The following is an 18,365-nucleotide window of genomic DNA, read 5'->3' on the forward strand; positions in this document are numbered from 1 at the left end:
TTTGTCAATATTTCTTATAGCGAATGAATGAACGTCTTTGTAAATGACCCTTCCCTCATATTGACACTGTGCTTCAATAAATTCATATTTTATATTTGTCCTATTTGTAAATAGTATAAATTCCTCATCATTCCGGAAATATACGTCATCACTTGAGGCTTCTCTGTAAAACGGTTTATAATGACATTCTAAGTGATCCCGTTTACTTATATTGTAAATAGGAAAATATTTCTCTTCTATCCATAAGCAATTATGGTCTGACTCTATCAATGGGGGACTGGATTCATTATAACAAAGTATGGGATTTTCATGATAAAATAAGTGACTGACTGATCCATCAAATGGTTTGAAACGAGGAATCGAACATCCTTTAGTTTTTATAAAGTAGTCATCCAAGCCTTCTTTCTTTATATCACTTCTTTTCAAATGGTTATATGTTGTAAATAGATAAAATAGAAGCATCATTATCGTCCAAATAATACTATATTTGAAACAGAGGCCAATCCTTCTTTCTTCATGTGTGTCTGTCTTGTAAGATAATGTTCTGAAAATAAGACAGGTTCACAAATTTTAAATCCGCATGTTAAAAATAATCATAAAGGGTGCCGTGGTGGTCTTACTTTTCTATAGTTTATCGATATTAGTTAATTGGTTTTATACCAAAGATTGAATACCTCGTCAAGAATTCTTTGTTTTAATATTATTTAGTTCCTACTACTACATATATGTAGTGGTTTTTCTTAACCTACCTGTAGAATTAATAAGTTACCCTGTGCACTTATTCAATCTTCACCTTTCACACGGAAAGTATGAATTTCAGTGTGGAATTAGTAAGTTACCACATGCACTTATTCAATATTCACCTTTCACACGCAAAGTATGAGTTTCAGTTTGGAATTAGTAAGTTACCACATGCACTTATTCAATCTTCACCTTTCACACGCAAAGTATGAGTTTCAGTTTGGAATTAGTAAGTTACCACATGCACTTATTCAATATTCACCTTTCACACGCAAAGTGTGAGTTTCAGTTTGGAATTAGTAAGTTACCACATGCACTTATTCAATATTCACCTTTCACACGCAAAGTATGAGTTTCAGTTTGGAATTAGTAAGTTACCACATGCACTTATTCAATCTTCACCTTTCACACGCAAAGTATGAGTTTCAGTTTGGAATTAGTAAGTTACCACATGCACTTATTCAATCTTCACCTTTCACACGCAAAGTGTGAGTTTCAGTTTGGAATTAGTAAGTTACCATATGCACTTATTCAACTTTCACACACAAAATGTGAGTTTCAGTTTGGAATTAGTAATTTACCACACTCACTTACCCAATCTTCACCTTTCACACGCAAAGTGTGAGTTTCAGTTTGGAATCAGTAAGTTACCACATGCACTTATCCAATCTTCACCTTTCGCAAATGAAAAGTGAGTTTCACTGTGTAATTACCCCGTACGCTTATCCAATAATATGATTTTATGGAAATATATAATGTTATAATATTCTAAGTTTTTATATTTTATTTAGAAATTGTTATTTGACGAACACTAATGGTGGAATTACTCAATTAAACATTAAATAATAATATAAATACTTAAAATATTAATAGTATAGTTTCAACAATATAAATACATAAAATATTTTACTTAGAAATTGTTATTTGATGAACACTAATGGTGGAATTACTCAATTAAACATTGGTTCTGGTTTCATCCAACTCACGCTGGCAGGAAAGCGGCATTTCGGCAGGACCCCGCTTACGAAGATATATGGAAGTCAATAAATGTGGTTCCTATAGGAAAAGAAGCCCCACTTCTTTTTCCGTACTGTACATTTCCTTTTTTTAAGAGTCAACCTGCTGAAATCAGTGGGACTATGACATCCAATTTGATGAATGCTTTGAGGCTGAAGGAAGTGGGTAGGAGTAGAGATGGGAGAGGTGAAGGTTAGGAAGTATCCGGCTATTAAGATCTGGTCACTAAACATGGCAAGGTTAGTTAGAAAAGAGGTTAACTGTTTGGAGTGGGACGACCAAGATATATGTGATCGACAGTTTTTTCCTGTAAACCACAGTAAGTACAATTCAGGATCGCAAGTTGAAGAGGAGCGGAGCTGATCTTTGTCCAGCGAAGAATTTTTTTTTGATACATAAGGGAATGGATGGAACAGCAGTTTTGATTGAATAGTTTTTTTTGTATAACAGTTAAGTAATTGAAGGTAAAAATTACCAAACCATAATTGAACAGCCCCGAATTAAAATGTAACAAACATTTTGACAGATTTAATAAGAATTTGAAAGGTGAGTTTGTATACTTTTATTAATTAACGAGGTGGTAGATAAACAGAAGACTTGTATTATTTTCATGCTGTTTCAACTTCACATATAACTTATCTAAATAGATAATGAATACAAGCAGCTCTAAGCTTTTGACGTATGTACAATATTATGTACAGCACACCTCGGTTAAAAAATATATTCGATACATGAAGTCTCAAGCCTCACAATAACCATGCAATATTCTTACATTATTACATATTTAATTTAGGAAGTGATAAAGGCAAATAAAAATGGTTTGTACTAAAATATGATTTATTTTTGGCAGTTTGTTTACCCCATTAATATCATTTATCTGGTAAATCATTATCACAGTAACAATATAGTTTCAAATGGAAGTCATCTATGCACCAACTTTGCTGCCCATAAAGATTAATACGACTAACTGCACCGGTTACATTCAAACCGCCTGATGTTTTCCTGACAGTTGCTTCAAATAAACCCCGTCCTGGATGTGTTCGTAGAGTGATGGTGTAGTCCAGTACGACGTGCTTGGCATCACTCGTTAATGCAGAATATGGTTCTCCAATGGTAAAGTCTATTATTTTACTAATATTAAGTTTGGCACATTTAACATAATTTGTTAGTAAATAGTTAATATGATCTACTGCTATATTGGCTACTCTAAAAGCCAGAGTATTGTTAGTCTCCAGTTTCCTAGTTTGGTGGCATGTACACCAGTGGGCCTCAATGCCCGCCATCTGGCAAGTGCGGTTTTCATGAATAGGAAGAAATAAACTGATACCTCTGGAATCCAAGTATTCTTTTCTAGTAGCTTTTTGATGGATTTTTTCATTTGATAAACCTTCTGTATCCAATAAGTCCAACATTGTGCTGTGCAAATCAAATGGTGTTGTCAGTCTTTTGGTATTCATTTTCATGTTATAAATGGCATGTGGATATTTTTGTCTAAATTTTTTGGGGAAAACAAAAAACAGAAATGGCAATCGTTCCTCCATTCGTCCCTGGTGAGTTCCTCTTATGTCCCCCCAACGGATGCCATGATCACTCAACAAAACCAGTATGGTTCTATCCAACAGGCCCTCACTATACATAGCCTTAATAAGACTTTCATACTTTTCATCACACAAAAGAGGATAATTCAAAAAGTCATGAGTAATAGACGTCTCCCAAAAGAACCCAAAGTAGGGGTGTTGAAACATAGTCTTTACAAACTTCTGAACATAGGATAGTAAAACCTCTACCGATAGCCGCGGTCCGAGACACAGGTTCGCATTCAATTGCTTTTCGTGTCCAATATCTTTGTCTGCTAAAAAGGCAAAAGTTCTCCAATAATAGTCGGTCGGTTTTTTGATGAATCCCCTTTTTAAATAATTAAAAAGACTAATAGGAGCTGCATCTTCCCCAAACGCTGTATAGTATCCGGCGTCGGAGTATTTCTTCCAAATGAAAAGGCAGTCGTCAAAGGTAGAATTCTTTTCTGGATAGCAAGTGTTGGAGAGTTCATTTTCACTCAGTCCACTTAACACGGGGATGAGATTAGGGAATGTGTTGTCCCCAACTTTATTGTATCCTTTGAACTCTATTGCATCTGAGTCTTGCAAATATTTAAGAGTCAGTGGCATTGTTCTATGAAAGTTCAGTCTAGAGACGGCGTCTATCCCAAGTATTAGAACATTATATTTATTACTTGAATTTGTTTTGTACCTAATCTTTGACCTAATTACAAATGAATGGAAGTCTTTGTATATCAGTTGCTGTTTATATTGACATTCTACTTTAATAAATTCATGTTTTATAAATGTTCTGTTTGTAAATGCAATGCTTTCATTTAAATACTTAAAGCGTTCATCTTTCGAGTCTTCACTATAAGACTGTCTATAAAATGGCATATAACAGCAAACTAAATCATCTCTATTATTAATGCTATAATTTGAGAAATGTTTTTCTACTATCCATAAGCTAGTGTGATCTGAATCTACCAATGGAGGACTGGATTCATTGTAGCAGTGCACGGGGTCTTCATTATGAAAGAACTGTATGACTGATTGATCAAACGGTTCAAAAGCAGGAATGGTGCACCCTCGGGTCTTTATAAAGTATTCCTTTTCAAAGACATCGATGTATTTGTAATCATCTAATGTATTCCATGTAAGGTGAATATCACGGTTTTCAAAGTTCAGGTCAAAGTCTATGTTGATAATGAGAAGCAGAAATGTTGCTGCAGCACTGGGTACTAATAGGAAGTAATATTTGTATTTGTAGAAATATCGGACTAATTTGTTTTCTTGATGTAAGAGAATATACTCCTTGTTCATTCTGAAAAAGGAAAAAAAAAACACCGCATTAGATTTTTGAAAAATATGAGAAATGTGCCTACACCATTTCTACAATATTACATAACTTTTTATACATTTTATTAATTTATACATCATAAGACATATTATATTATACAAGAAAGGGACGCTCAGTTGGTTTGGACCTGTAAAGCAAATGAACGAAGGAGGAATGCTAGAATTGGTTGGGCACACCCGACAAAGACACGGCATGATCAATGTACGTCAGAATAATAGAAGAGTATAAATAAGATGAAGTATGAATGTTAATGAGGCAAGGAGCGTGTGTCAAGAGTAGTTTGGCGGTCCGTCCTCTTTGCCTAGCCCTGCGGGAAACAGCGTGATAGTTAGTGAATTACTTAGGAATACTAGTGCCAATTACCAACCAACTGCTATATCAATCTATATTAATAGATACCAAAATTAATTTACAATAAAATCACAAACAAATACTGAAGTGACTGTATACAGTATTGAGTGCCTATGCATTCTGTTATAATTTATATTAATTTGAACACTGGAATCTGTGCCAAAAACAATATTTTGTTGATTTCTTTGTTTTATATTTTATTAGAAAGGTTCACAGGTTATGAGAAATCCTCTTGCTTTTTTCTATTATTATTATATTTATTCTGTACATTTTTTGTATTTTTTCGCCTGTCAAGTTAGGGATGTCCCCGTGTTATGTCGGGCAAAGTTTACAGATTGATTTATTATAAAATATGATAAATCTCTCTTGAGGTAATTTTTCACAAAAACGGCGCTATAGAAGTTCTCCAATTATTATTATTAATCTTCTATCAAACATTTAGAAAAAAGAATAAAAAGTTTTCTTGCTTTTAACCCTTCAGTACATTCAACACATTTGTTTAGTTTTCAATGTTTTCTGTGTATTTCAAATGCGCTATATACATCTTATTTATTAATTTTCCGTAAAAACAAATACTGTTTTACAAACTAGATAAAGTTATCCTTCTGGTGTACGCATTTAAAATAAACATCACTATTTATAAATAATAACATTTTAATATTAAACGTGAAAAATGTTGTCAAAAATGCTAACCACATTTTTACATAATTTTACACTCCAATCATAGAAAAATTTAGAAAATTCGATATTTTGAAAATACATTCGTTTTGTTTGGGGAATTCGTAAGCAAACTATACCTTCTCTTTTATATTGTTCATTTAAAAAAAAAAAAACTTTTAAAGTTAAACCGATTGTGACGATAGCGATGCAAAATATGAATTATTCATTTTGGCTAATTTTAGGATTTTATTAATGGATTCTAGTATACCCTCAGTATAGTACCCTCGGTCATATATGACCTGGAGGGTTTAAGCTAAGGACTGACTAAGGACGGGTTGTTTCACAGAATTTGAACAGTTAATTATATTTCGAATTTAATATTCAAGTTTTGTGCAAGTCCTGTTTAACTGTTATCATCCAAGTACTGTGAAATAATGAGATAATAACTGAACTTGAATAGAACATTCACATAACTTGAATTTTAACATTGAAATTTGATGAATCGTTCAAATTCTGTGAAACAACCTGTCCTTAGGGTCAGTTGTTTGACTGACCATCATATATTAGAAATCTTCACAAATCGAAGATCAGCACAATTATGAAATTTTTATCAATTGGACGATACCCCTTTGAAATGCCGATTCTCGCCCCGACATCGGTTTGCTAAGTTTCATTGATTATGTTGTCAAGCATAACGGTTATCAAAAATTAACCAAAGGTGGCAGACCGAAAATCTACAGAACAGGGACCCTACAAATGTGAAAATGTTAAATGTGACTGTACTGGACACCTACGCCAGTGACATTGACTGTAAATGCCGGTTTCCTCTCGGGGGTACCTTGGGTAAGGATTTGCAAAGAAACACAACTTGCGAATGTCGTCGGACAACTGACTGGTTGAGCCAGTTGTTTGCGTATTTATTGGGTTCGAATTCAACAATTTCTACACGTGTTAATGTGGAGTAATTATTCTTAAAATCTAAACATATACTGAGGTCCCACGGTTTGTCGTGCGAGTAATTCATCCTTGAACTGGCGATATGACACGTGTACGGTGCTTTAAATTCTTAGCAAGATGACTCATTGTGCGAGATAAGCCTCAAAGGATTCTTCATCGTAAAATGTGTGATATCAGAATATTCATTTTCTTAATTATTAGGTACACCCATCTGCTGTCCGGTACAGTGACGGTTGGTCAAGCAACTGGCCCTTAGTAAATAATTAATGTAGGTACCTATTAAAATAAAAACAAAAACTGTTACTGTTATTAACCTACCCTGCTACATGGACCCCGCAATGCTTCACTATTGCTAATGTCTTTCTCGGCCGTCTCCGACTTCCTCCACCATTCACTACTGTATACCACAGTGTCACTGTTAAAAAACTACAAACTCCGTATCTCATGCCAGTGCAGAGATGTTGCATTAAATCTTCCTCATGCGTCCCCGACTTCTCCCACCATTCAAACCACTCTCTTAATATTCAGCGATATTGGTCGACTACTTATCGTGAGTGCGCTAGCAAACATACGCAAGCTGAGTTTTTATATATCATTAAAATGAAATATGTACATGATGATTCATGCAAATGTCGAGGTCAAAGAGGCTCCAAGGCTCTCGACTAGCAATCTGGAGGTCACGGGTTCCAATCCTGGCGTATGTACATTTTGTTTGTTTAATTTGTGTTCTTTCACAAGTTCTTCATTCAAAATAATAAATAGAATATTTGTGGCACGTGTCAGTCTGGAATATACTCTCAGTATCGCCCTGGTATAAGAATACCATTCAGAATAAAAACCCAAGTTAAATTGTGTGTATTGGTGCATACCAAGTGTATGTCTTCCGAGAGTGAGGTCCTTGAGTCACTGAGAAACAGCCTTTATACCCATTTGAAAAGTTTAATCGATTCCTGAGCTTATTTGGAGTAAAAAATGTTGATGACATTTTGGTCTAAGAACAGAAAAAATTGTAGGTTTTGGACAGTTGAATTCTAGACGGGGGGGAATTTTTTTTTGTGTGTTTGAAAAAAACTCTCACCGAAGATCAAAATTTTATTTACTTTTTTTGGTCCAAATACGGTCAGAAATCGATGATTTATTCTTTCCAGGTAGGTCCCCTAACACCCTGTATAAAGGCGTGGGAAATCGTTAGCCTGTAGTAAAATTGCGAGCTAAATTTAATTACTAATTCTTGTAGGCAAGTAATTATGATTTGATTATAACCTTGTGTTTCAGTTAAAAATAAATCTACTTTTAGAATGATTTTTTATAACTCTTCAGGGCTCAGCCACATTCTGTCAGACTGAGAATTTCCGCTTTGCAATTAAATCCAAATAAATGGAATATTTCTGAACGTATCCGAAAACAAAAACTGTTCTTGCAAGCTGATGAAATACGCTCTCACATTTTATTTTTACAAACATATTGAAATATATATTTTTTAAATACAAACGTGATAAAAAAAAAATAAATAGCTCACTGTACAATTTTTTTAACTAAAATTACCGATAACGAAAAAATATATAAAACATTAGAAAAATGTATTACAAACCTTATTGACACCTCACTTTTTTATCGTTTCTTATAAAAATAATTACAAAAAAGTCTCGTAAAAATATTAAAAATTTGGTTTCATAAAGGTGGACATTTTAATTATTACCTATTTTAATATAAAGCGTGGTGTTTTCTCTTTCTAACACCGTTTAGATCTAACTAAAACTACAACAACAGATTCTAACTATACAGTAAGGAAGATACAAAGATTTCGGTGAGACCAAACGAGTTCTTCCCAAAAGCGAACAAATTAGCTTGAAGGGTTTTAATATGTTGACGTATTAATTTTTGATGCGCGATGTGACACCTCTACCAACAATCAAATAAATAATAATAACAATTACGACTTTTTATTGCAAGTTTGATACATAAATATGTGTTATATACATAAATACGTTGTCAAAACCTAAACTCAGTGTATTCAAAAGAAAAGTACACCTCTGTTTATTTAACGTAAGTTCCCAAATTCAGATTTCATAAAAAAATAATAGGTTTTCACTTACATGAATGCTAAAATATGAAAATAGCACCATAACTTTTGTTTGATCGCTTTATCGTCGAATCGTTAAATCGTTTAATTGTTTAATCGTTGATTAAAAAAGGTCCACTATGCCGAATATTTTGCGCATTACTATCACGTATCCGGTATGTATTGTTATATTGTATTATTATCAACAGACGAGCTTATTTTTTGTATTTAAAAAAGGGTTTAAACTTTACGCGAAACAGGAATATTAAGGTACGTACTTACTCACGCGCGCTCGTTTATGTGTAAGTACAATACTTTATTATTATTATGATGCGAATTCTAATGTCACATTGTAGTATCCGAAAGAAAACTGGATAGTGTATATCTAAATAAAAACAGGACACACGACACGACACATGCTGCAGTTACATGATAAAAATACTTATATACATTGGATAGCGGAGAGTATCATTTTAATCGTGTATAGGTACTTACTCCCGATTCTCCAGTTATCTATTATACCAACCACATCCAGCATCATGCTTGCAGAGAAATGCACATAACACTTAATAGAGGATTTAAATAGTGTTGGTAGTGATAATACAGCAGCTTTTGTAAAATAAATACATCTAATCGGTAATTTCTTCTTACTACGATGTGATTGTAATTTATGAAGTAGTATGTGAGGCTTTCGGGATAGAATATTTATTAATTGGGTAATATTTGGCCTTTTGTACTGACCTGATGGTGCGACGGAGCCGCTCCACGCTTGGTCATTGATTTCGTTTAATTTCCTCTGTCACTAGCCCTCCGCAGTGGTTGAGACGAGAGCTTCCATCGTGCTTTCTGCTTACCGCTTCACCCTTCAGTTGAATCCGCGAGACGCTCTCCTCCCGAGTCGATAGGGGTGGGAGTTGGGAGTAGCAGATAGGAAGGGCGCATGCGTCCATCCACCCTCCTCATCTCTCAAGGGGGTGTTTGGGGATGACTATTACGTAAATAATTATTGCAGCTTGCGTGACTGTGCTTTAAAATAAACAAAATCGAGACAGACATTTTCAATAAATATTAACAAAGCTAAGAATATATAAGTAACGTCCACCGAAAATAAAAATTAGTGTACTTACTTATGGCTTTCGAAAACTGAAGGTTTGAATTTAATTACACCTCGGAATACATTTTTATAACGACGGAAACTATCTTATAAAAACTATCTTATTGAAACTATCTTATAACCTAGTAGGATTTCGTATTAACACAAATACCGTTGGATACAGTAGAATAAAAAAGAATACTGTCCCAACTGCTTACAGTTTATAAAAAAACTACGGGGCTTTGTTTGTTAATTTATTATTGATATAAATTACCAATATTTTCTTATGAAGTTGGGATAAAGAGAATTCCATAGTACCTATCGGTTCAGCAGAGAATTCAAATAGGTACTGTCAGGTTTTCGTTATCCGGAATGGTTTTCAAAAAACCTTAATTTTTCAAACGCTTGTTGCTTATGTTTTCCAAATATTAAAAAAATACTAAGAAATTTCGCTTGTGTCGATAGTACCTACCCACTACAATATAACAATAGTTATTGAAAAAACTTATATTACGTATTAAAACTGCTTATTAAAAGTTTAAAAAAAGATTTTTTGCTTACCGTTTATGGAAAGCGGCCGCAACAATCATATTTTTTCAGGTTTTTCTCCTAAGTGACTTATGTAAATAGATTATGGCAAAATTTTCGATGTAAACGAAATTGTAAATCGCGTGAGTTTTTGACTTACAGCCTTCTCGCTGCTTATGAAATCAGTTTGGTAAGTTAAGACGCTTGCGGTAAATTCGCGATAGCACCGTGATTGTTATACCTATCACAAACATTATTTATCTAAACTCTGATTTAGATAAATAATTTTATGAGAACCTCCGTGAATGAAAGAAAATTAGATAAACTTGCCGAATTCGGCTTCACACAACGCAAACAAAAATATAAATAGCAATTGGCTTCAGTTTAATTACAAGAAACAACTACACTCGGCGTCACAAAAATCGCACCCATTGCAAAATTAATGAGACAATCAGGGCCCGACCTGAGACAAACGGCGCTTGGGGCTAGTAAAAACCCCAAGGGCGCCCCATGTTAGGTATTATCAGCGCCTTGGCTCGTTGGTTACAGGCGCCTTGGTAACTCGGGCCCGAAGCAGACTGCTCCAATTGCGCCTGCAGAGGGTCGCCCCTGGAGATAATGAAGCGATCATCTCTTTCCGATGTGCAGCGTCGTCGCCCAATCCACGTCTTCGGACGAAGCCACCGGTCTCTTGAAACCGTTGGAAAACCCGTTCAGCGGCAAAACGTTGCAGAGCAACCACACGCTGTCGCATCCTTTATTGCAGTTGTGCCACCGCTTGAGTGGCTTCGTCAGCAGTGGTATCCATTTTAAGGAGATGTTTTCTAGCGTTAATTATTCACGTGTATCCACTCCAACGTTCGGATAGTGAATGACGTGAATGATGTAGAATTGTAGATATGCCACTCGTGAATGACCTACATTTGACGTAAACTGCTCCTTTGCCCTGCTTAGAAAGATGACACAAGTTTTGGCACCTGTAAAGAGTACATGCGCAGCATTTAAAGTCCCGTACTATGAAAATTTGTATCGTTTATGAATTGAAACTATTGTCTGATAAGAATTCGGTAAATATACATTGAATTATTGATATCAATATTGTTTGGGTTAGATGTATGATAGCTCGGGGAAAATTACGCTTGAAACTTATTTTCGAAGAAGTGCGGTTTTTGTGACGCCTAGTGTTATTTATGTCGGAGGACATGGTAAAAGAGGCATTAATGTTTCATTTTTTTTCTCAAAGTTAGGTTTGAAGGTTAGGACATACGCATAAATTATTAAAATAACCCAAACTAACAACCTGCAGACATATTTTGAGCATGTTCAAACCCACGACTTAAATAGTTGTCTCAAATTGTATTTAAGTTGAAACCAAGTGTTATTTTTTTAAAGAGCCTTTGCATGAACAAAAAAAAATTCCAACAACTTTACCAAAAATTATATGATTATGTGATTACCTTCCTGTAAAACCTTTTCCGTGTCCCGTGACCTTTTGAAATACCATTGTCAAAGTGCCCCTCCTGAAAAATATCAAATCGCCAATTTTTTTTATCAAAAATCAAGCGTAAAAAACATAATTCATATAACTCATGTGTGGACTACTAACAAAAAGGCATAAACTGGCTTCAAAATCATTAGCGGATACTGTAGGAATACGTTTGTTTTTTTAGATAAATAATGAGGAAGCAAAGGGTAGTTCGACATTATGAATTCTCGTTCTGATAGCTGAAAAAAATAGGTATAAAAATCTTTTAAAACACTTCGTACAAAAATAATGGAACCATAATGGAACTAAAAAGAAACAAATTTTGTCGATAAAATCCAAATTTAAAACTTGCGGAATAATAATTCGGAACACTCTGCATTAATAGCTAGGTAGGTACCAAAGTTCGTAGAAAATGCATACTTAACTAGGTTCGCTTATACAGGTAATTTTCGGAAAAAAAAAATCGGGCAACTCGCAAGCTCGTGACGTAGCTCGAAGTCCAGTTGGAGTCCGAAAGAACGATCTCTTTCACTTTTAACTAGGTATAGAATATTATTTATTGGTAAATCTTAGTTATTTTCCTCGCACTTATGTTTGTAAATGCGATTAAAGTCGATATAATAGAGTTTTCTAACGGTAATAATGCAGTATACATTAGTGAATGGTATAAAAATTCGGGGACACCCGAGGAACGCGTAACGCATTATCTCTGCATGATGGGCGAATATAAGACACACCGGCCAAAGGCACGGACGATAAAATTTTCTTTAACGATTTAAAATGTACCATTTTCGATTTGCTGTCTAAATAACATGATCTTTTTTATTAGTGAATTGGCCAAAAGCATTGGCGCTAACGTTGGAAACGGCATTCACACGTTGGTTAGTTGGCTCCAATGGCTCCAACGTTGGCCCAATGCGTTAACTAAGCGCATAAAACTATTCGAATACGCAACTGTGAAAACTTTTCGAATAGGTACCTATTCAAATTCAATGATCGTATACAAACCTTGCTGTCCCTTTTTCGCTAAAAACAATAAGTAGGCGTAAGCAAGACAAATACTGTTTCTCAGTGGCGTTGCGTGCGCAATACATCAATGTCGGAAGTGAATATATATGCACCAATACACACAATACTACGCGTGCTTTGTTTGGGTCAACTCTAATTTGGTGACCTATACACGATAATTATATTATTTTTCATTATCGATATTTTTCTTTCATTAATTCCAAAAAGTTTGGTATGAAAAAGCCGTTCCAGCTCCACATTTTTTTGAGTTTTGCCCTGCACCACGAGTTACCACAACAACCAGGGGGTTAAATATTTAACCTCCTTGACAACAGCGGAATCGGTATAGATTTAATAGCCCCTCGTTTCAAAGTTGAGCGTCACAATTTTCACAATCAAAATCACCTCTCAAACACGCGGACAATGTCGAAACATGATATTCTCGTGAGGCCGTTCGAACTGCGGCGGTATATTGAGCACAGAAGAAAGGTAAACAAATAGATCTTTTCTATACCTAATACATAGCTTTTTTAAACTTTGTTGGTTGAAAAAAATAAAATAATTTTTGCGTTTTATTCGATAATCTCTACGCCTGTTTTATACAAACTTATTAGCATGTATGGAAACAATATTGCGTGATCGTAGAACTCGGCAACTTTACTATGCAGTAAGCAAATTACGTCTGTAACGGTTTTATTCAATGAGAATATTGCTGTAAACTTCAATTCATGTACATTAACGAAGGATTATAAAGTTTTCATAAAATTTTATAGTAGTAAAACTAGAGTACGATATATATATATACATATATTGTCATCATAGTTGAGTCGAACATAGTTCTCACAGTTGCATTGCTTTCGTGCAGTGCGTTTCCAATTTGTTGTTCAACTTCATTTTTTAAATAATAAACAAAGAACAACTGCAAAAAATGTTCGATTATTCAAACTCGATGACCGTGTATACCAGAGGTTCTCAAACTTGTTTGCCCCATAGACCCTGAACGTCAAATGTGATATTTATTCATTTTTTTCGTAATAAGATTCCCATCCCTTGCCTGCCCAACAACCGGGTGCAGATATGGTCCCCTGTATTTACACTGCGCAGACAGGGGCCCCCTTATGAAGTTACACAAAATAAAAATGAAGTTCATAAAGCAGAATAAGCAACGGGAATTTCTTTCTGAAGTGGAAACTGCACTTTAGGTTCTTCGTTAGAGCTTATTCCGATAAGTTCTTCTTGTCATATGATCTCTGATTCTCATTTCTATAGTCAAAACGTCCCCACAGCTAGTTTTGAAGTATGTGTGCAGTGGGTACATTTAATTGTTGAACGTAGACCAAAACGACATTACCCTGGACGTTTATCAACGACAAGTTGGGGAACTGGGAAAATTTGGCGCCTTCCAATGTGCAATGTTTTGCTTCAATGTATTAATTCTGACACAAAAAGAACATATACTCTATTTATAAACCTCAATAAACAATTTTATGAGGGATGAAATAAATAATTTCTATGTCTATTTTTAATATTATATAAAATATGCCATCAGTGTTAGGTGTATTGTGTCATTTACGGAACGCATGAATGTTGATGATGACTTAAATGTAAATGGGGACAAACTTTTTTCTCGCTGACATGGACCCCCAGCAAGCTGAAATCGACCACTGGGGGTCCATATAGACCACTTTGGGAACCTATGGTGTACACACATACCTTTCTTGCTAATACAATAAGCAGAAGCAAACAAGACAAAAGGCTGTTTGAAGTGTACTTTTCGTCATAAACACATATTTTATCTAAGCATAGTTTTTCCAAGCAAATGAGCTAAAAATGTAATTCCGGTGACTTAGTGGTCTTGATAATGCTCGATATTATAATATATTTTAGACATTGTTAGTGCATATTTAAAAAACCAATGTCTAATAATGAACACAATGTTCGGATAGGTGGAGCTTGCCTCTCCAGCAATCGATAACGAATGCCCTTTGGAGAGGAGACACGTGATGGCAAAACTCAAGAAGCAACTCTGGGAGAAGGAGCGTAAAGATCAAATACGCCGGGAAAACTTCAGGCTTTTGCAGTCTTTGGGACGAATAATGCAAGTCAACCGTCTCGATAATCGGTGGACCGATTCTCCAGGTGAGGCATAATTTAAATATTTACAGATCAACATAGAAAATAGAAGCAAGGAATATGGGCCATGAACCATTAGGTATTAGTATGAAACCGCGCACACAAAGTGTCGTCAACATCTTTTACCCATACTACTGCAAATCACATCTATTTCTACTTACACACCAAAAGCAAAACCTTCATTGACTCCGCCTTTTTCATAGTCCGTGCAGTTTGTCGTAGCTCGGTGGCAGTCGGCACCCTTTCATGCCATATCTCCTGTTGTTTCTATTATCTATGTTATTGGTTAAATGGGTTATCGATACTGTGGCTATGAGTAAAAAAAATTTTAAAACCTTGTGTCCAGCCGATTTTAAGTGCACTGGGTTTGTACCAAAAACCAGTGTTGCCAACGGATCTTGGCCTAATGTCGCCGTTTTTCAAATATTTAGTAGCCTAATGTAGCCGAATTTCAGTTGCAGTAATTCTAATGAACTCGCATAAATTCTGCCCACGGAATTCCATTTCGAAAAATTCTCACATTTTTCCATTGAAATTAAAAAATTTCATTTCAATTATTTATTATTTGTAATTTGGCTGATTTAAATAACTTGTCTCCGAGGTAGCCTGATCGGCGACCAGTCGCCTTTTAGATTTTTTCGTCGCCGATCCTAGTTCTGAGTAGCCTAAATGGCGATAAATCGCCTTCGTTGGCAACACTGCCAAAAACCTTGTGCCAAGCAGATTTTCATTTGAAAATAAATGGTTATTTGATTATATTACATACATTTTTGTGTAATTTGATCTTATCTCAGAAAAGATAATTAATTTCAATGCAATGATACATTTAAATGAGTGATTTTATTTATTATCATTGTGGCATACTCTACAAACAAAAACAGATGTAAAAATATCACAAAATAAACCACAACAATATAAAATGATGTTTTAAAAACTCTGTTTTTATCAAATTCATGTCCTGTAAGTTTTTAGATTCTCACGGCCAAAAGCATTTTTGTTGTTTGTTTTTGGGGTGTTATGCCGTGTTGCGCTAACTCCTTCTTTAGCCGACGTTTCGGACAGCGTTGCAGTGTCCATCATCAGGGCAGATCCGGTAGACACATCTTCGGATCTACCGGATCTGCCCTGATGATGGACACTGCAACGCTGTCCGAAACGTAGGCTAAAGAAGGAGTTAGCGCAACACGGCATAACACCCCAAAAACAAACAACAAAAATTCATGTCCTGTTTCATGTGATGGTTTAAAATAAAATATTCATAAAAAAGCATTTGAAGTAAAGTAACTTAACTACGATGGAATAATAATAATGTGTCAACCAATAATTCTGTGATTGGTGGGTAAGTTGGTATGGATTACGTACATACTTAAGAAGTTTTACCCGCCAACCCAATTGGTGCACACTTCCTGGTTCATCCATAACCACACATAATCTTTTGTTATATAAGCTCTAGCGACGACCCGTCTCTAGCAATTGTTCCACTAGTTTGCTCCATGTCTTTCAGTCGTATCTTTGACTTTTTTAGGAAACATAATTGCATTATGTATAATTTGTAGATTAGTAATTTGCGAGTATTTACCAATGAAATATTGATCTTTGGCTTCTACTAGTGTTTGCTGTATAATGGAAACACTTTCTCATCACGCAAGAGGGCATTTTGGCACTCATTTATGCAATTTGTTTAGAGATAGTACACAACCTCACAAGACACGTGACAATTTAATACTAAAACCGCTAAATCTGAAGTACAACAATTGCCGCGTCTTTCACTAACTTGCCACTTTTGAGATCTCTACAGTATGTCTATAGTTTGTAATGTCATTGGTTGTCACTAGGATAATCTTACTAAAATACATAACTCATTTTTAGATTGTAATTTATGTTCTTTTTCATAAGCTTAGCGATGAATAATTTGTTTTTCAGGAATAGGAGAACCGGGAAGGCATTTCGCAGTTTGAAAATTTGATAAAAAAGTTGTACTTAGTATTTTGTATCGATGTTTTAAAGAAATAAGACTGCAATGGAATTGGTATGATTGTCGGAACTGTAATAATAATTGAGGAGCTGGGGATGCAATAACAACATAAATGCGCATATGCTGTTTTTGCTCCCATTGCTTTTTGGCATCTCCAATGCCTTCTCTATCTGCTGTGTAAATATCACTTTTGTAGGTTATACACAGATGGAGCAGTACCCAAATGCTTGAACACTAGTTACAAGTAAATACAATGAATTTAAAAAAACTTTTAATGCATTTTACTCAAAACTACAATTATCATCATAAGTTGTTATTGCATCCAGCTCCTCCGTTGAGACTTGTTCATTCGGATGCTAATTATAGACTGATGGGTTTAGAAATCACTTTATAATTTAATGTATTGCAAGGAAAATTGATTCCTTATATTTTTTAGAGGTATGTAGAAGTTATGGCACAATATTTATACAAGGGGCAATATGGTCCCGCGTTAAAAGTTCCCCTGTAACCACTCTGCTATGCTGTATGCAAGCAAAGCATGCAATGCATCTGTGATCCCATAATTTATGCGGCGATTGAATTGATATACAATTTACATGTTTACAATGTCAGGAAACTCATAGTACAAGCGGTAAAGAATCTACTTTACATTTGGAGTCAATTTTGTGGAACATTTTCTTTGATTTGAGCTTTCATTTTCGAGTAAATCGAGTGCAAAGTTGGAATTTTTTCAGTAAAATTTTTAAATAATTGGTTGCTAGCACCTGTTTAATTTCTTTTAAATTTTGAAATGCGTCGGAGAGGAGACCCGGCTTCAAAATCGTAAGAAAAAGGTTATTGTTTGGTTCAAGTAGAAGTGTAGACGTAGATTCACCAGTTTCCCGCTTAAACTACGACTTTCCGGACACTGCGTATATCAGTATCTTTAATTGTATTGTATGTAATACATCCTACATTTGTAGATGGTGGTAGAAAAGTCTGAATGTATTATTGTGTATTGGCTCTGGTAAAAGAGCAACTTTTTAAGACAATTTCTTGCTGACAAGGTATTTCCATCAAGGTCTCCATATTGTCGGTCAAGATTGTCGAGTGTTGTCTATCCTTGTCAACATATGGCCCTCTCTTGACGGAGAGTTCGCTCGGCTATCGATATTATGACAATATTGCTGAGCCACAACTATTTCCTTCTTGCCTTCTATCTATGTGAAGAAGATAATATTCCTCAATGGAAAATTATTTTTGTATGGAAAAAAACAATGGAATTTCGAAAAAGTCATTTATCCTTTTTACTTCTACCACCATGTAGAGTCACATCCTGAAGTTTGTGCACTATACCCCCGGACACCCTGTATAGTATCCTAATACTTGTGGTGCCGCAGCGGTCAAAATCCGGACTTGTACTACCGGGGGTTTGAGAGGATTGACTGGGCGGTCTATTTCATAAAAAACTTAAATT

At 35.1% G+C, this 18,365-nt stretch overlaps 2 protein-coding genes across 2 annotated transcripts; one reads left to right on the top strand and one right to left on the bottom strand.

Annotated features, from left to right (window-relative positions):
* Positions 1–2,577: 2,577 nt before the first annotated feature.
* LOC149424465 (uncharacterized) lies at positions 2,578–9,877 on the bottom strand. The gene is made up of 3 exons (XM_089631373.1): positions 9,814–9,877; positions 9,428–9,712; positions 2,578–4,620 (listed from the first exon to the last, which is right to left on the bottom strand). Exon 3 carries the CDS (start codon positions 4,617–4,619, stop codon positions 2,628–2,630), a length of 1,992 nt encoding a protein of 663 aa, XP_089487499.1. The 5' UTR covers position 4,620; positions 9,428–9,712; positions 9,814–9,877; the 3' UTR covers positions 2,578–2,627.
* Positions 9,878–13,195: 3,318 nt separating this feature from the next.
* Positions 13,196–17,665, top strand: LOC149424466 (uncharacterized protein CFAP97D2). The gene is made up of 3 exons (XM_089651591.1): positions 13,196–13,290; positions 14,748–14,940; positions 16,858–17,665. Exons 1-3 carry the CDS (start codon positions 13,225–13,227, stop codon positions 16,890–16,892), a joined length of 294 nt encoding a protein of 97 aa, XP_089507717.1. The 5' UTR covers positions 13,196–13,224; the 3' UTR covers positions 16,893–17,665.
* Positions 17,666–18,365: the final 700 nt, after the last annotated feature.

Source organism: Hesperophylax consimilis, chromosome 4, assembly GCF_061612785.1.
Source record: "Hesperophylax consimilis isolate HC1 chromosome 4, BYU_Hcon_1.0, whole genome shotgun sequence".
Classification (NCBI taxonomy): Eukaryota; Metazoa; Arthropoda; class Insecta; order Trichoptera; family Limnephilidae; genus Hesperophylax; species Hesperophylax consimilis.